General features: G+C 65.5%; 1 protein-coding gene across 7 annotated transcripts in view; it reads right to left on the minus strand.

Annotated features, from left to right (window-relative positions):
- The window catches only part of DMD (dystrophin), a 660,617-nt gene that overhangs the window by 44,571 nt on the left and 596,759 nt on the right, over positions 1-19,287 (minus strand). For all 7 annotated transcript variants that reach the window (XM_039914163.1, XM_039914164.1, XM_039914160.1 and 4 more), the window contains 2 exons: positions 7,142-7,203; positions 220-294 (listed from right to left, as the gene is read on the minus strand). In XM_039914163.1, coding sequence (XP_039770097.1) covers positions 220-294; positions 7,142-7,203 — 137 coding nt within the window. The remainder of the gene's footprint in view (positions 1-219; positions 295-7,141; positions 7,204-19,287) is intronic.

A 19,287-nucleotide genomic window follows, 5' to 3' on the forward strand; every position in this document is an offset into this window, starting at 1 on the left:
CCGGACGACGCCACCGCGGGCTAAGACTGAGGCCCCGTTAAGTGGTTCCCGGTAGTTCCGGAACCGCCCGGGGGGTCCGGGAACAGAAGCCGAGGCAGGAGGCGAGGAATGCCAACCGCCGGCGCGGGGGTGGGTGGCCCGGGCGGGGAACGCAGACACGGCCGCCCGCGGTGGACGTCGGGGAAAGGGAGGAGGCGCCCAGAGGGCGGCGGTACTCACGGCAGAGGGCTTTCTGCAATCTCCGCAGCTTCATGGCGGTCCTGTAAGCCGAGAACCGGACATTGTTCAGGTCAGCTGTGGGGAGATCAATCCGTCAGTCAACCTCCTGTATCTACTGAGCGCTCGCTGGCGGCGTTCAGCGGTCGAGAGAGCGCGATCCGACGGCCCCGGCAGACACGGTCCCGGCCCACGACGAGCTGACGTTCTACCGGGGGAGGGCGGCATCAGTACCGGGGAAGTCCCCTCGGGTGCCCGAGCGCACGTACGCGCAGAGGGAAGCGGCGTGACCCGGTGGATACGACACAGTTCTGGGAGTTAGGAGGACCCACCCGGGCGACCCCGGGCAAGTCGCTTCACCTCTCTGGGCCTCAGTTACATCATCCGTACAACGGGGATGAAGACGGAGCACCGAGCGGGGCAATGACACCGCTGGCATTCGTTAAGCGCTCACCATGGGCAGAGCGCCGTTCTAAGCACCGGGGTAGACACGGGGGAATCGGGGCGTCCCACGTGAGGCTCGCCGCCTCGACCCCCGTTTTCCAGACGAGGGGGGCGAGGCACAGAGAAGCGAAATGACCCGCCCGCGCTCGCACGGCCGACAGGCGGGGGAGCCGGGATCCGAACCCTTGACCTCTGACCCTCAAGCCCGCGCTCCTTCCGTCGAGCCACGCTGCTTCCAACCTGATCGCCTCCTGTCTACCCTGGCGCTTAAAACGGCGCCCGGCACATACCGGGCGCTTAGCGGACACCGCTTTAAAAGAGCAAAATAGCGCTGCGGGGCTGAGGGAGGGGTGAACGGACGGCGCGAATCCAAGCGCAAAGACGACGTAAAAGGAAGTGGGAGAAGAGGAAGCGAGGAGTCAGTCGGGGGAGGTCTACTCCTTACGCCCCAGATGGAGCTTCCCGGCCAGATTCGAGGCCGGGCGGCTGGCCGGCGGGACCCGGGAAGGCCAGGGCGGGCCCGCCGCCTCGGGACCGGCCAACGAGGGGAGGGATGGTGCCGGAGAGGGAGCCTACCGACCCACCGCCTCACCGGAGCCTTCCCAAATTCTGCCGAGGCGGAGCTTTCCGGGGAAGACGGTGGCGCATCCCGTACCGGGACGGGAGGCGCGCCCGGCGGGGGGAGCGATCGGCTTCCGCCGGAGCCGGGCTCTGAGACGTCACCTCGGAAACGCTCCGTCGACCAGCGCCAAGGAGCGCTTGGGCCCCGGGGGTCCTCGACGGGTGGGGAGCGGCCGGCCGGCCGCTCGGGGGGCCGCCTTCCCCGAGGCCCGGGCCGGGCCGGGAGGAGACGGGAGCCCCCGGCGGGCTCCGGCGGCACGGCCGGCGGGGACGGGGCCCGACCTCGCCGACGTGCGCGAAGCCAGGGCAGATTTAGGACGGGGGGGGGGGGGGGGGACCCGAGCTCTCTGCTGGAGGCGAGGAGGGTGACCCGGCCGGAGATCACCACCCCTCGACACACACGCGCACCAATGCGCACAGGAGAGAGAGATTCATGAGCACACGTGCACGAGGCCCCCTTACGACAATTTCTGGGGGTCCGGGCCGGTGCCAGGCCAAAACCTCGCTGCCGGGTTTCTGGTGGCCCAAGGATCTGAAGGAAGCACGGTCCCAGGTCGCGTTCCATCCGTCGGGTGGGAGCCGGCGCGGTTCCCCGCCCTGAAGCAGTGAGTACTCGACGGCATCTCCTGAGCACCTCCGAGGTGCAGAGCACTGTCCCCGGCACTCGGGGGCACAGAGAAGCAGCCCGGCTCAGCGGAAAGAGACCGGGCTTGGGAGTCGGAGGTCGTGGGTTCTGAGCCCGGCTCTGCCGCTTATCAGCCGCGTGACCTCGGGCGAGTCGCCGAACCTCTCCGTGCCTCAGTCACCTCATCTGTAAAATGGGGATTAAGACTGCGAGCCCCAGGTGGGACAACCAAATTACCCCGATTGTACTCAGTGCTTAGAAGAGGGCTCGGCACACAGTAAGCACCTAACAAATACCGAGATTATCACCACCATTACAGAGTTAGCGGACCCGGCCCGGCCCGCCCCTGCGGTCAACCCCCGGGCCTCGACGCCTGGGGCGTCGGGCCCCAGGGCGTGCCTGCTGGACTCTCCCCTCCGCTCTGCCCCTCCCACGGCCGCCTCGTCGTCTCCCGGGTCCCCCCCCCCCCCGGGGTCAGGAAGCAAAGGGCGGGGTGGGACGAGGGGCCGATTCCCCGGGCCGGCTGTCGACACCCCGCGGATCACCGCCCGGTCACCGACCGCGACCGTCTTTGCTCCCTCCGGGTCGGGCGGTCCGGCCCCAGGGTGCTCCCCCGCCGACCCCCGATCCTCCCCCGTCGTCCAACCGCCGTACGGCTGTGGGGAAGTCGGTCGGCCACTCCCTCCCGCCGGCGGCCGCGACCGATCCACCCACCCCCGTCACCGGGACGACCGGGGGGCCCTCGGACGGAGGGAATCCCGCCCCCGCTGAGTAAGCCCGGGGTGGGCGGCGGGGGTCCTCGCCGCAGCCGGACCCCCGACGCGGCCCACCGGGCCGGCGGCGGGTGACGCGCACCACCCGCACCCGCGCGGGACGGCCGACCAAAGGGGCACCTCGCAATTTTTCCAGGGTGACCGGGAGGAGGACGGCGGGCCGAGGAGAGGGGCACGGAGCGCTGCCGAAACGACCGCGGGAAGGGGGGCTCGATCCCCCACGTCCTTCGCTCCGCTCCACGACGAGCCGGCACTTCCCGCATCACCTGCAGGCCGCTCCCTGAGCGGCCGCGCCCGGTGCGCGGCGAAGACCCCCCCCCGGCGCCGGCCGAGCCTCCCCGGAGGGCGCGGGCGCCCGGCAGCCGGTCGGCGCCGGGCGCTCCTCGACCCGAACCGGGATCGTTTGAGACCGGGGCCCAGGGTGACACGCCGACCCTCCCCCTCTCGGCCGTCTCGTCCGTCTGGAACACGGGTCCCCTCGGTGGCGATCCCGACGCCACGACGCTCCCGGGGCCGGAGCCGGAGCAGGCGACCGGGAGAAGGGGGCGGAAGCCGCCTCACTTCGGGCTCCGCTTTGGCCGGCGTGCCCGGCTCTGACGGAAGGCGGAGGCCACGCTGCCTGGCCCGCGCTCTCCCGCGGCCTTCGCCGGTACCGCCTCCCGACGACACACCGGATGTCTATCCGAAAGCCTCGGGCTCCGTCCCCCAGCGGGGCCGGGCGGTCGGAAGGGCGCCCCCGTTGCCTCGACCGCGTCGGACCCAGCTCACGGGAACCCGCTCGGGCCGGACCGAGGGCTCCGTCCCGGGCCGCCGGGCGCCCAGGAGCCCGGTCCGGCCCCGACGACCGGGCTGAGCCCCCTCCACCCGGCGCCCCCCCCACCCCCCACCCCCCCGGGTCCACCGATCTGCTGGACCGCCTGCGTTGTGGGCGTTTGGGGTGAGCTTCCGACATCGCCCCGGAGGAAAGGAAAATGTGGATTACCCCTTAGCCGTCGCCTTAGCGGGGTGGTTTTTTTCTCCTTTTCTATATCTATTCCTCATCGGAACAAGCAGCGGAGGACCCGATGGACGTTTCGGGGTCAGAGGGCCGAGGATGGCGATCTACGGGATCGCTTCCGCGGCAGAGTTGGCCGGGCCGCTGCCGGACCGGTTGGGGAATGCCCCCAGGCGGGGAAGACGTAGCCCGTTTTCTTTTTTTTTTTTTTTTTGACCAAAACTCAGCTCGCCCGATCGATACAGAGAGGGGGTGCAATCGAGCACTTGGACAGACGATTTCGAAGTCGTCCGGCCGGCTAAGAAAAATCATCCATCTCTTCAGGGGAGATTCTCCCTGATGGGCCCGGAAATGTTTAGAATCAGGAGGGGTGAAGGTGATTGCAGGCAGCTACGACTGAGAGGTGGGGTGTCTCGAGAAGTTTAGGATTTGAGAGAGTACAGCCAGGGGCCTCTAGCCCAGGGATCTCGGCAAACGGAGACCCTTAGGCCGACATCCTCGGGGTGGGCCGTTAGCACCCCCTCCCCACCCCCAGCCCGGGGAAAATCCCATCGGGCCCCTTAGGTTCGGAAGATGTTGCTGACCACCACCCGTGCGAGACCGAACAGCAGCTGCCCGGTTTCCCGGAGGAATCGAACCTCGATAAGCCAAGTTCAATGACATTCTCACGTCAAACCCTCCTGGACCTCTTCAGGGTCCCGATCCCGGCGCCGTCGCCGGGGAACGGGAAGAAAAAACTCCGTGGGTCGACCGAGGGCCACTCGAGGGGCGGCGGGGTGTTTGGACTATTTTGGATATCTTTGCGGAGAAACAGCTGCTCTGGGGAAATTCTCAGAGGAGATGGGAATTACAAACAGCAGGAGAAAATCAGGAGGAACGTGTGAATGGGCACAAGGTCAAGGATTTGGATACCTGCTCTTGACCCGCGAAGCTTCCCTCCGTAGATCGACTTCTTAAAATGCCTTGCATTTTTCTCATAACCGCACCTAAAGCTAACGGAGTTAAACAGGGGGGAACGGGACTGAATCGGGAGGACCTCGCCGACTGCCGATGGTAAAAAGTTCCCCCAAGGGGCCGTACGCGTACGAGGTCTGGACAGAAATGCATTTGGGCACCTCTCCGAGAAGAGCCAACAACTCCCGGGACCATTGACACGGCGGGGCTCCGCTAAGATAACACTCGGTCTGGCTCCTGAGGACAGGAAAGCGCGTGCGCGATGCGGGCGATTCCCGGTTTCAGCTAACCTTAAAGAAGTTGATTTTCTAACGAGGTCGCCACGGAACCAACGAGAGGACGTGTGAGGCCCCGGATGTGTCTCCACGAACCGCGCGGCCCTTAACGAAACACGAAAATTTCCGGGGGCTTTTTTTTTTTTTTTTTTTTTTTGGCCAGGCAACGACGACCTCGGGGAGAGGAGGTGGGAGGAGGCTCGTGAAGCCCTTTGGGAGAGATAATAATGTTGGCGTTTGTTAAGCGCTTACCATGTGCCGAGCACCGTTCTGAGCGCCGGGGTAGACGTAGGGGAATCGGGTCGTCCCACGTGGGGCTCACAGTCTTCATCCCCATTTTACAGATGAGGGAACTGAGGCGCAGGGAAGTGAAGCGACCCGCCCACGGTCACACGGCCGACAAGTGGCAGAGCCGGGATTCGAACTCGTGAGCCCCGACTCCGAAGCCCTTGCTCTTTCCACTGAGCCACGCTGCTTCTCTAGAAGAGAAAGCAGGTGTGCCCGACAGCATTCCCGAGGGAGGACACTCCCGCACCCCCGTCATGGTGGCGATCGCTCTCCTGGGGGGGGAGGGGGGGGGGGGCGGCCCCATCCCCTCATTAACTGGAAACGTGGGAGCGGGAGGCCCGAAGGAAGCTCCGACGCGGGCGGAGGACCTCGCGTCAGAGCTCAGACCCGTAGCGCAGACAGTGGTGGCGGGAAGCCGGCCTAGAGAGCAGTTCCCTGCCCGGACCTTTGAGAGAAGTTCATCTCTCGAAGGATTTCTGAGCGACCCCTGACTCGGCAACTGCCGAAGCGGTCGGTCTCGCATGATCGGGCGCCGTGCGGACTGGACCAAAACGAAGGCCTACGGCTTCTCCCCCAAGGGCCCCGAGGGGACGGCGGGGCACCGCCCGACCGCCCCGCCCGGGCACGGCCCCGGTGGGCAGAGCACGGGACCGGGAGTCACGAGGACCTGGATTCTAATCCGGCTCCGCCGGGCGTCTGCCGCGTGACCCGAGAGCGGTCCCTTCGCTTCTCTGGGCTTCGGTTCCCTCATCTGCGAAATGGGGATCGAGACCGGGAGTCCCACGGGGGACAGGGACTGCGTCCAATCCCATTTTCTTGTATCCATCCCGGCGCTCGGTACGGCACCCGACACAGAGCGGGCACTTACCGAGTACCACCGTCACTGATATTATTATCGTCACTGTTATTATTAAGAGGAGGAGGACCCGGGCCGGAGGTCAGGTTCAGCGGCTCTGCCTGACCTTAGCGGGATCGAAGGCTTCGTCGGTCCCGCCGGCTTTCCCCGAGCCGACCCGACACGCGGGGGGGATTCCGGGCCGGTCCTCGGCTAGGCCGGGATAGGGGGACGGGAAGTCGCCCGGCGTTGACGGGTGCTCGGCAGGGGAAAGATCCGGAGGATCGATCTTTCCGGACACGGGCTTCCGCGCGGCTCAACCTCCACCAACAGAGACCCCGGAGACCTCACGCCTCTCCTCGTTCTCACTGGCCGGACCCGTTCGGAAACGCCTCCGGGCTCCCGCGCCCCGCGCCGCCGTCGACCGCGCGGCCGCAGCCCGCCGGCCGGTTCGCCGCCCGCCCCTCCCGACGGCGACCCCGGTGGACTTGGCGGCTCTGTCGGGCCCGGGGGCTCCGGCGCCGGCCCGGAAGACGGAGTGCCAACGGAGGGCACCGGCCTGCCCCACGGGGAGGAAGGAGAAGGGGAGAAGGGCGGTCCTTCCCTCCTACCGGGAGGCAGACGACACGTGGCGGGAGAAAACGGACACAGACACACGCCTCACGCACCCTCCCCGGCCCCGCTGGAGCGGCCGCCCCGGTCCAGAGTTGGCCGCGGGGTTCGTTAAACCCTGGAGATGTCGCCAGAGGTACGCGGAGGTATTCCTATCCTTGGTAATCCACTCGGAAGAGCACCCCGCGGCTTCGCCCTTTCCTTTAAAGAAAACCCGGGTCAGCCGGCCCGCACGACGCCCAGAGCCTCCGGGAACCGAAACAACAAAAAAAACCCCACGGACCAAACCGCATCTGGCATAGTCCCGATCCGCGGGTTCCCTGAAGGCAAACGGGATCATCGCCGGGTCGAGCGGCCCGGCCGCGGCCATCTGGCTTTTTGGCTGCGGTCGTCGAGCCCAGATCTTCCCCCTGGCCGGTGGCCAACGGGTTGGTCCGGATGAGCCCGGTGCCTGGATTCCCCCGGCGACAGCACTGACCAGAAAGGGTCTCCCGCCCGCCTTACCTAGGGACTGGTAGAGCTCGGTCATCTTGGGGTGGTCCCAGCACGTCGTCTGACTCTCGTGGCTAGAACACAAAGCAAGAAGGGAACTGCTTTCAGCATTCGGGTCGTGCAGTGGCAACAAGAACTGCTGGGTGAAAATCTTTTGCCGACCTTCCTCGAGAGAAAGCGCAGTGGGGGGGGGGGGGGGGGGGGCGGGGAGAAGGGTTCCCGTGGGTGGGGAGGAGGGTTCTCGCGGGGCAAAAATCAGTGACCTTACAGTGTGCCGAGTAGACGGCCCGGTCCCGGGTAGGCGCTCGATGAATACGGGGTCATTCGACGAGAACCGAGTGCTTTCCAAAATGCACCGCTCAATAACTGGGTTATATATGTTCATAGATAGTTTAACTCGCTTACTGAGTAATACATTTTTCAAAGTGTTCGGTTCTTCTCCAATCACCCTGTACTCTGGATCGACCCACCGACCCTAGAGGCTGAAATCCATCTAAAAGGAGCACTGCTTCTCCCCCCCGCAAAGCAACCCGCTCGCGGCTCATTTTTCAAATGCTGACAAAAAGGGTCGTAGCGCTTAAACATCGCTCCGTCGAGCTCCTAGGCGACGCCGACTTTCTGAAAGAACCGGTCGGCGGACCTGGCCACGGGCATCACCGCTAGGACAGGAGCAGAGCGGTCTTCTAGGCGCCGGGGAGGAGACGCGAAAGAAGAAGGGGCAAAGGGCTGACCATCCGGCAGGAGACCGAAGCGAGCCGAAGCACAGTCGCTCGAAGCTCACCTTGGCCAAAGGAGCCATCTTTTAGATTGTTCCACCGTCCTCTCCCGAGCGCTTAGTAAAGTGCTACGCACACGGTAAGCGCTCGATAAACACCCTCGATCGACCGACCGATTCTGCTCGGGCAGTCGCGAGCGGCGGCGGCCGGTCCGGCGGAACCGCGGGGCCAATCGGCAGGCGCGTCTCGGAAGACCGGGGCCGTGCCGGAGGGGGAGGGCGCGGCCAGGGTCGGGGGCACCCTCGGGGTTGGGGGGCTTCACGCGGAAGGGGCCCGAGCGAGGGGGGAGATGAAGCGGGGGGCGGGGAGAGGACGCTTCACGAGAGGAAACGGCAGCGCGCGCGCGCGCGCGCGCGCCGGGGCTCGGGGCTGCCGGAGAAGGGTCCGTCGCGCTGCCTGCAGAGCGCCGGGCCTCTCCCCTCTGCATTCCGGCTCGCGGAGGAGACGCGGCCGGGGTCGACGTTCATCTCCCTCTTCTCGCGGACCCGTATCCCGGGTCCCGGAGGCGGGGAACGGACGAGCCGCCGCCGGCGGACGGCGTCACGCCGAGGGAGGGGAGGGGGGCGTGCGCACGGCCGGGGCCCCGACCCCCACGGCGAGGACTCCCTCCGGGGACGGGGAGGACCCGGCCCCCGGCCTGCGCGACTCGGGCCGGGCCCGGGACGCGGCGGTTAGGACGACGCGGTGGGGGCCCGGGATGTCCGGGCCCGCGTTCCACCCGCGGCGGGGGACCGCGGGTCGTCCCGCGGCCGAGCCCTCCCCCGCGGCGGGCCACCGCGGCGGGAGGCGGGAGGCGGTCCGTTCGGTAGCATTTACTGAGCGCCTACTACGCGCGGAGCACCGTACTAAGCGCTTCAATAAAGAAAGGCACTGGCGAGGTACGGGAGAAGAGGGTACAATACGGAGAACGCGGGCATCGATCCCACTACCTCTCACGCGCCAAGTGAGCCACGAGGGTTCCCGCGCCCCGCACACCCCACGCAACGCGGACGCCCTCCCACCCCGCACACGCCCCCCGGACACCGATCCCTTCCCCCCCCCCCCCGCACCGGGGGACTGAGGACGGGAGACGGGCTCTCCCGGGAGGCGTTCGGACGGGTTGGGCGGCCCCCGACCAGGCGATCCATCGACGGATCGTATTTGCCGAGTACTTACCGCGTTCAGAGCACCGTACTAAGCGCTTGGGAGACTACAGCGTCAGAGAGTACGGTACAGAAGGAACCTAGGGTCCAGTGGGGGAGACGGACATCAATACCAATCGATTACGGATACGGGCCTGAGCGCCGTGGGGCCGAGGGAGGAGTGAACGGAAAGCGAAAATCCAAGAGCCAGGGTGACACAGAAGGGAGTGGGAGAATAACAATAATAATAATGTTGGTATTCGTTAAGCGCTTACTATGTGCCGAGCACTGTTCTAAGCGCTGGGGTAGACATAGGGGAATCAGGTCGTCCCACGTGGGGCTCACAGTCTTAATCCCCATTTTACAGATGAGGGAACCGAGGCCCAGAGAAGTTAAGTGACTCGCCCACAGTCACCCAGCCGACAAGTGGCAGAGCTGGGATTCGAACTCATGAGCCCTGACTCCAAAGCCCGTGCTCTTTCCACTGAGCCACGCTGCTTCTCCAAGAGAAGAGCAGATTGCGGCTCGGTCGGAAAAGGGGAAGCGGCGCGGCTCAGCGGAAGGAGCCCGGCTTTGGGCGTCCGAGGTCACGGATTCGAATCCCGGCTCGGCCGCCTGTCGGCCGTGGGGCCGTGGGCGAGGCGCTTCACTTCTCCGTGCCTCACTTAGCTCATCTGTAAAATGGGGATTAACCGCGAGCCTCGTACGGGGCGACCCGACTGCCCCGGAGCTACCCCAGGGCTTGGAACGGTGCTCCGCGCACAGGAAGCGCTTAACCAATGCCGGCATTATTAAAAGGCTCCTCGGGGGAGCCGTGCCTTCGAGAAGGCTTTGAATACGAGGAGAGCGCAGCGTGGCCCGACGGAAACGACACGGGCCCAGGAGTCGGGGGAGACGGGTTCTCTGATCCCGGCTCCGCCGTGGGTCCGCCGTGCCACCTCGGGCAAATCACTTCCCTTCTCTGGGCCTCGATCCCCTCATCCGTAAAACGGAGAATGAGACTGTGAGCGCCTCGTGGGGCGGGGATCGCGTCCGGCCCCATTATCCCGTATCTACAGAGCGCAGGACGGCGCTTGGCACGCGGGTAAACGCCGAACCAATTCCACAGTTATCATTATTACCCGTTGGACACGAAGGGCGGGGGGGGGGCCGTTTCGGGCCGGAGGTCGGTGGGAAGACACGCGAGATGGCGGTAGAGGGAGCGGGCCCGAGTCGGAGGGGCGAGATCGGGGAGGTGAGGTAGGAGGGGGCGAGGTGATCGAATGCCCCACGGCCGACGGGAAGGAGTTCCTCGACGCGACGCGCGGACTACGGACGGGCCGCGCCTCTTTCACCTGAGCTAAAGAGCCCCGCCGGTTCGGGACCGGTCCCGCACGGGAACGGGCAGGAATAACTGCCCACAGACGCGGCTCAGGGAGGGTCAGAGCCTTCGCCGTACCCGTCCGCTGCTTTCAGAGGCCGGCTGTGAACCGAGGGCGGGCTGGGGGGAAGCCGGACGGAGAGAGGTCGCGGGCACTCGGGGGCGGGCGACAGTACCCGCCCGCAGACGGGAGCTCGCCGGGGGGACGCCCCAGCGACGCCGGAGTGGTTTCGGCCCTTCGGTCCGATCGCCGGGGCACGTGGTGCCTCGGCATCCAGACGGGAGAGGGACGGGAAACGGCGAGAGGCGGCCGTGGGTCGGGCTGACTGGGAAGCGCCCCGTGGGCGGGCGACGTAGCTACCGACTCTGCCGCGCTGGACCCGTCCGACCGCTCAGCCCAGTGCCCCGCGCGCCGTCGAGCGCTCCGGAAAGGCCACCGGTCGACCGGTGAATCTCTCCCCGGAGCACTCGGAGCGGTCAACCTGGGACGTCCCAAAGAGGGAGGCCGGGCCCGTCGATCGATCGATCGATCGATCGATCCGTCGGCCGTATTTACGGAGGGCTCGCCGTGCGCGGAACGCTCCGCCGAGCCTTGGCCGGGTACATCACGACGGGGTGGGGAGATAGGTTCCCTGCCGGCCACAACGAGCTCACAGCCTATCGCGTCGCCCGGGCTTGGGAGTCGGAGGTCACGGGTTCTAATCCCGGCTCCGCCACTCGTCATCTGCGTGACTCTGGGCAAGTCACTTCACTCCTCTGGGCCTCAGTTCCCTCATCTGTAAAATGGGGATGAGGTCGCCGAGCCCTACGCGGGACACCCTGATTGCCTCGTATCACCCCGGCGCTTAGAACGGTGCCTTGCGCAGAGTAAGCGCCTAACAGATACCGACATTACGACGAGAGGGGGAGGGAGCCCGCTAAACGAATAAACGACGGAGATGGGGCGTAAGCGCCGTGGGGCCGAGGGAGGGGCGAATCGAGGGAGCAGAGCCAAGGGCGCGCGCGGGGGACGGACAGAGGCCCGTGAGACCGAAAGCCGAGGGGCAAGACGCCCAAGGCGGCGAAATCCGCGAAGGATCCCTGGGATCTCCCCTAGGTTCCACTGCCAACGGTGGCGCGGACGTCTGCGGGGCAGGAGTTCTCAGGAGCCCTACGGCGTGATCAAGATCTGTTAAAGTAAACGAGCGAAGGAACCGACTTTCTTCAACTGACGCCTCGCTGGCTGAAAGAGATATTGCTCGGCTTCATTCACGACTACCCTCAAGTCCACGATCTCACCTTTCGGATTCGGCTCGCGGGTAAGCGATCCGCCGACAGGATGGACGGGGGGGCTCCCGCTCGCCCGGCACCGCGCCGGCCCCTTGGGGGAGGACACCCGAGTCGGGAGTCCCTGACCTCCCGAAGCGGGGGGGGTCTAGCGGAGAGAAGTGCCCAAGTGGGAGTCGCGGGCGAGCCGCGGGGTAGGGAGACATCCCTCCGGGAAGGCCTCCCGGAGGAGGGGTGATCTCAGAAAGGCTCGGAAGAAGGGGAGAGCGGCAGTCTGCCGGATGAGAGGGGAGAAAGAGCGTGAGCAAGAGATCGGTGGGGAGACGCAAAACGGGCACAGTGAGGTAGGTTGGTCCGCGAGGAGTCGAAGCGTGCCAACTGGGGGATCGGGAAACTGCCTGAACCGCCCTAGAAAATGAGATGCCGCCATTAACCCCGACGCTCCGTCTGGCCCGAGAATTTTCACCAGCGACGTCTGCGCTCTCTCCGCCCCGGAGAGCTTTGTCGACCGTCGGCTTTCGGGCCCGGGCCTCGTCGGGGAGACACGACCCACAGACGGTGAGCCTTCGCCAACGCGTTGGCTCCGGAGACGGGTCACGAGCGGCGAGGGCGCCGTCCTTCCCCTAAGCCTAAATGCCCCCTAGTCGTGGCACCTTTATTGGGGGCTCTGTCTGGGCATTTGGCCTCTTAGCCCACAGAGGTGGGTAGGTCCTCGCGTTCCCGCAACGCTCAGACCTACCGTCGCCCGAGCCGCGCGCGGCGGCCGGAGCGGATTTTAGAATTTGGCTCTTTCCCTTCCCCCACCCCCTCCGGGGAAGCGCTAAAGAGCCGAGAGGGTCAAAGGTTCGAAGCAGGAGGGAGAGGAGCCAAACAGCCGGGGTAATCTGCATGCCAGGGTAAGACGCGGCAGCTTGCAGGGGAAATCAGTTAAGGGCGGGTCGCGGCCTCACCAGAGCCGCACATTCCTCTTTTCCAGCGGCGAGGAGATCTTGCCGTCGCAGGCCTCGTTTGGGGGTGGCTTCTTCCTCGGAACAGCCAGGGTACGAGGAATAAAGACGCCCTAGGGAGGCGACAGAGCCGCAACTGGCTAAACCGGGCCTTAACCTGACACAGCTCTCGTCCACACGGCAGCGAAAGAAAAGTCTCTCGGTTGTTAGGCACTGTACATCCGCTTCCGGGATTTTGAAAACCCGACACCATCAGCTTTTATCGAGGCAAAGGACACGGGGCAAACATGTCCTCCGGCCTCTCGCCAACCGGCCGGCCCCTAACCATTTCGAATTCTCCCTTCCGGAGCCGTCGGTCCGAGGCCCACCTCTCCCCGCGTTAAGCATCTTCCGGGAGCGCCGGGTTGGTGCCGAGAGAGCCGCCGGCCTGGATTCAGACTCCCAGGTCGGGATTCACGCATCCGACGCCGCCTTCCCTGTCACCTACTGATTTCGGCCAATTCTCGCTCTTCCTCTCTCTCTCTCAGGAAAAAAAAAGAAAAAAAAAAAAAGCCCGACGCGGGGAGGATGAAGGCCGCCTCCTCCTCCCTCGCTGACAAGCGGAAATTAAAGTCCTCCTCCCAGGCGCGCTGGGTCGCCCGCACTTGCAACCCCACGACGGAACGTTCCCTCGCCACCGGGCTCAAACGGCGCACGGGATTATCGTGCGGCCTCGGAGCCGCGATGTACGCGCTCGCTGGGTGACCTGCAAAACGGTCACGCGAGACGGTCTGGAAGGCCCAGGCGGCAACAGGCCATCCGAAGAGCCACACGTTTTTCTTCCCATTCCGAGAAACGGCGACCGCCCGGATACCATCCGCTGCCTCTGCCTCCTCTTCGACTCGGCTCGGGAGACGCATCTCCCGTCGACGGGCGCCTTCCTACCTTACAGCGGCTTTTCCGGGGACAGAGCAGATCACGGGGGCGAGAACGGGCGGGGAGAGGCCCGGGTGATTTTCTCCGGGGATCTCCGGTTTCTCCTCGTCGAGGGTCCCGGCGATCCCCGCAAAGAAATGCTGACCCCTCCGTGTGGAGATCGGACCCTCTGGGGGAGAAAACCTGGCCTGGAGCAGGCTTCCCCTGGCTCCGACGGGCAGAGACCAAACACTCGGAAGAACGGACCCACACGCCTGCAAACGGCGACCCAGGGAAGCGCGAGGTTAAGAGGTCTACCCCGCCCCCGCAGGGGAGAATTCTTGCTTCGGATTTTCGGCCTTTTACTCGGCCCCGGGAGGGACGGGGATAATCTCGGGTGGCGGCCTGGGGACCGCCGCCACGGGCACCCCGCTCCACCGTTGAATTTCACCACAGTCCGGGCGGGCTGGACATTCAACGGTGTGGATCCCAACCCACCCCAAAGTGCTGAAGGTCAGAGAACCGTCCTCTAACTATACCTCCCGAGGGCAGGGGGGCCCGTCTTCCGCCTCCGTTTTACCCTCTCCCGGGACGCGGGATGAGGAGCCGGCCGAAGGGGAAGGGGACAGAGGGAGGAGCGGGGGCGAGGGGAGAGTGGGGAGGGAAGAAGGAAGGCGAGTTGAAGCCCCTGCACGCGTCAGCCCCTGAATCCATTCATTCATCCATGCAGTCGATGGTACTTATCGAGCGCTCACTGGGATCGGCGCTCGGAAAACACAACTCGGCAACAGACAGACGATCCCCCCCCGCCCCCGACGCCGGGCTCGTGAACGGCAACGGGAGTCACACGCGTGTAGAGTATGGAATCGATTAGATGAGATTCTAAATCCACTATGTATGACAGGCCGGATTTCGGATACGCCCGGAGGGGCGTCGAACCCTGAACCCATCTTGCGGAATTATCGACACGCGCGTCAGTCTTGACCTCCGGGCCGGAAGGGAAGGTCTCCATCGCGCCGTACGATACGGTCGCGTCGTACTCGCCCGAGGCGCTCGGTACGGTGCCCCGCGCCAAGTAAGCGGTCAGTCGAGCGTTTAGTAGAGCGCACCGCGCACAGCAACGATAACAACGGCGGTATCTGTTGAGCGCCCACCCCGCGCGCCGAGAACCGTCCCGCGCGCCGGGGTCGACGCGGGGCCGTCGGGTTGTCCCACGCGGGGCTCACGGCCTTCATCCCCATTTTACGGATGAGGCCGCTGAGGCCCGGAGAGGCGAAGCGCCTCGCCCGAGGTGACCCGGCGGACGAGCGGCCGGGCCGGGATCGGCACCCACGACCTCCGACTCCCCGGCCCGGGCTCTTCCCACCGAGTCGCGCCGCTCCCCGGGAAGCGCTCGGTCCACCCGACCGACCGACCGGATGAATCGATACAACCGACGGAGAGTGGGCCCGAGGAGCGGAGGATCCGAGTCCGGATCCCCGCCCGCCACCTCGACTCCTCGAGACCCGGGACAAGTCGCCAAACCCTGGGCCTCGATTTCGACGGCTATAAAAGGGGGGGGATCCGACACCCGCCTCCCCTCCCCCTTAGACCACGGGCGCCCCGCGGGACGGGGACGCCGTCCGACCCGTCCGTCCCGTATCCACCTCGGCGCTCGACTACGGTTCTCGACGCCTAGCACCCGAGACCCGTTTAATGACGGTAACGGCGGTCCCCGCGGGCGCTCGCGACGTGCCCGGCGCTATCCCGAGCGCCGGGGCGGATCGGGGCGATCCCCGTGGGGCTCACGGTCTTCGCCCGCATCCGACGGGTGAGGCGGCGGAGGGCCGGAGAGGTGGAGCGACGGGGCCCGACGTCTCGCGCGGCGGGCGAGCGGCGGAAGCGGCGGCGGAACCCAGGACCTCCGACTCCCCAGCCCGGGCTCTCTCCGCCCGGCCACGCCGCTTCCATCTCGCCCGGCGCTCAGCGCGCCGCTCGGCACGTGGCGAGCGCCGAACGGAGACGATGATCGTTATCGCCCAACGGGTCTTCGGGACCAGGCGCTTAAGACAGGAAGCGCTCGACCAACAGCCCCATCGTTCTTCTCGTCGTCGCCACGGCTCCGGTCTGGAACGGTCATCGCCACCGCGCCGTCCTCCGTCCGGTCCTCGCGGGCCGCCTCCGACGCGCCCGACGCCGCTCGACCGAAAGGGCCCGGGCCCGGGGGTCGGAGGCCCCGGGTTCGAAGGCCGGCTCGGCCGCCCGTCGGCCGCGCGACTCTGGGGGGGGGGGTCACTTCGCTTCTCGGCGCCTCGGTCCCCTCATCCGGAAAACGGGGACGAGGACGCTGAGCCCCACGTGGGACGACCCGACTCCCCCGCGCCTACCCCGGCGCTCAGAACGGCGCTCGGCACGTAGTGGGCGCTTAACGAATACCGACGTTGTAATCGCCCCGCGCTGGGGGAGGGAGAGGGTCCTCGTCCCCCTCCCGTCACCCGTCTGGTGCGTGACCTCGGGCGGGTCCCCTCCCTTCTGCCTGGCGGGTAAAGTGAGGCAGGGGAAGGGGAAGGGGAAGGGGAAGCGGAAGGGGAAGGGGGGGTCCGACCTTCCAGCCATTCGTTCGATCGTATCGACGGAGCGCTCCCCGGGCGCACGGCACTGCACTAAGCGCTGCGAATGGGGGATCGGGCGCCGGTCCCCGCCCCACGGGGGGCGGGGGGCGGGATGGGGGGGAGGGGGGGGGGAGGGAGGGGGGGGAGGGAGAGGGGGGGAGTCCCCGTGCCCCCCCCCCCCCGGGCCGCGCTGAGCACAGGGCGTCGCACAGGGTGGGAGCTGTCACCAACGCCGTGCTTCTCGGGGGGGCGAGGAGCCCGGCCCGGCCCCGCCCCCCCGCTCCCCCCGAGGCGTGCACGCGCACCCCCCCCCCCCCGCTCACCCTCCCAGCTGCTCCTTCATCGCGGGGGCGAGCGCGGCGGGAGCGGGAGCGCGGCGGCGGGAGCGCGGCGGCGGGAGCGCGGCGGCGGGGGCACTGCGGCGGAGCCACACGGCGGGGCGGGGTTAGGAGAGTCTGGGCGGGGCTTCGAGGGAGGGAGGGGGTTGTTTAAGGGGGCGGGGCTTAGTGGGGAGGCGGTGGGGCTTAATCAAGTCAGGGGCGGGGTTTGGGGTGGGGGAGGGGCTGGAGGAGGGGAGGGGCTTTAGTAGGGGGCGGGGCTTGGGGCAGGGGGCGGGGCTTAATAGGGGAGGGGCTTAAGGGAGGGGCTGAGTAGGGGAGGGGCGTAGGAGGGGGAATGGGCGGGGCTTAGAAGGGAGGGGAGGGGCTTGGGGGAAGTGGGCGGGGCTTAATAGGGAAGGGAGGGGCTTAATAGGGGAGGGGAGGGGCTTAGGGTGGGGGGCTTACTGAGCGGGGAGGGGCTTAAGGGAGGGGATGAGTAGGGGAGGGGTTTAGGAGGGGGGGAATGGGCGGGGCTTAGAAGGGAGGGGCGGGGCTTGGGGAAGCGGGCGGGGCTTAATAGAAGCAGTGTGCCTCAGTGGAAAGAGCACGGGCTTTGGAGTCAGAGGTCATGGGTTCGAATCCCGGCTCGGCCGCTCGTCAGCCCTGTGACTTTGGGCAAGTCACTTCACTTCTCGGGGCCTCGGTTCCCTCATCTGGAAAATGGGGATGAAGACGGTGAGCCCCACGTGGGACGACCCGATTCCCCTGTGTCTCCCCCAGCGCTTAGAACAGTGCTCGGCACATAGTGAGCGCTTAACAAATACCAACATTAATAGGGGAGGGGAGGGGCTTAGGGTGGGGGGCTTACTGAGCGGGGAGGGGCTTAAGGGAGGGGTTGAGGAGGGGAGGGGTTTAGGAGGGGGGGAATGGGCGGGGCTTAGAAGGGAGGGGCGGGGCTTGGGGAGTGGGCGGGGCTTAATAGGGGAGGGGCTTAGGGTGGGGCTTACTGATCGGGGAGGGGCTTAAGGGAGGGGCTGAGTAGGGGAGGGGCTTAGGAGGTTAATGGGCGGGGCTGAGAAGGGGAGGGCGGGGCTTGGGGCGGTGGGCGGGGCTTAACGGGGGAGGGGAGGGGCTTAGTAGGGTGATGGGCGGGGCTTGGGGCGGTGGGCGGGGCTTAGGGAGGGGCCGAGCCGTGGGGAGGGGCTCAATAGGGTAGGAGGGGCTCGGTGGGGGCGGGGCTTAGGGGCTTAGTAATGTCGGCATTCGTCCAGCGCTTACTCTGTGCAGACCACTGTTCTAAGCGCTGGGGTAATAATGATGATGTTGGTATCTGTTAAGCGCTTACTAGGTGCAGAGCACTGTTCGAAGCGCTGGGGTGGACACAGGGGAATCAGGCTGTCCCACATAGGGGCTCACGGTCTTCATCCCCATTTTACAGATGAGGTCCCTGAGGCCCAGAGCAGTGAAGTGACTTGCCCACGGTCGCCCAGCTGACAGGCGGCAGAGCTGGGATTCGAACCCACGACCTCTGACTCCAAAGCCCGGGCTCTTTCCACTGAGCCGCGCTGCTTCTAAAGGGAATCAGGCTGTCCCACGTGGGGGCTCACGGTCTTCATCCCCATTTTACAGATGAGGTCCCTGAGGCCCAGAGCAGTGAAGTGACTCGCCCACGGTCGCCCAGCTGACAAGGGGCAGAGCTGGGATTCGAACCCACGACCTCTGACTCCAAAGCCCGGGCTCTTTCCACTGAGCCGCGCTGCCTCTCTAGGTTCAGTAGTCGCGGCGGGGCTTAGGGTTAGGGTTAGGCTCTGTAGGGGAGTTACCTCAGTAACTGGGGAGAGTAGCACAGAACCGAATTAGCCGACGGGGAAGCGGCGGGGCTCAGCGGAAAGAGCCCGGCCTTGGGACTAACAGATCGTGGGTTCAAATCCCCGCTCTGCCGCTTGGCTGGGTGCCTTGGGGCAAGTGGCTTCGCTTCTCGGTGCCTCGGTGACCCCATCTGTAAAATGGGGGTGAAGACTGTGAGCCTCGGGTGGGACGACCTGACTACCCCGTATCTCCCCCAGCGCGTAGAACGGTGCTCTGCATATAGTAAGCGCTTAACCGACACCATCATCCTCCTCCTTATCGTTCCCTGAGGGTCAAAATGCACATATACCCTCGGCCCAGTGGCGATTCATGTCAGTGCCTGCCTCCTCCACGTCGCGCTGTACCCGCCCCACCGCTCAGGACGGGGGTCTGCACACGGTAATACCACCGGTGACTTAATCCTGTCCTCTAACTCTCTGGATTCTCCTCTACCCCCACAGCGGGCCCTGGTAAAGGCCGCTTGCTGACTGCCCGTCTGGATGTTGAGAGTGAACGGTGTTGGAGAAAACGGTTCATTTTTTTCTTTCCGGTGGACTTCCTCGACCTGGTCCACCTTAACGGGGGCTGACACTAAATCCATCACATTCCTTCTTCCCCTTCCCAGTCAATAGGACCAGCCATTGGGATTTTCAAAAACAGTCGGAAATGCTGACACTCCGCATAATCTCCTTTCTTCTTCAGCTACCAATACAGCATTGTATTCAATTAGACTCACGGCAGGTGAAAACCCCAATTAGGGAATCCATTCTTGGGGTTTTTCTCCTCCAGACACCCACGCGTCACCTTTTTTTGTTTTTGTTTTTTAACCTTAAGGGGGAACTGAGAGTCGTTTCTCAATTCAGAGGCAAATTAGCCCCGTGATCTTATGACCTCCGACTGTCGGCCATTACAAAAATCGTTTTCCTGAAAGCCCCTAAAATGTGGAAAGATCGAATCTCATAATTTCCTTGTCTGTTTTTTTTTTTTTTTCCTTTTTGATTTCTGGGGGGGGGTTCTATTCTCCCAGATCCATAA

Source organism: Ornithorhynchus anatinus, chromosome 15 (genome assembly GCF_004115215.2).
Source record: "Ornithorhynchus anatinus isolate Pmale09 chromosome 15, mOrnAna1.pri.v4, whole genome shotgun sequence".
In the NCBI taxonomy this organism is placed as follows: domain Eukaryota; kingdom Metazoa; phylum Chordata; class Mammalia; order Monotremata; family Ornithorhynchidae; genus Ornithorhynchus; species Ornithorhynchus anatinus.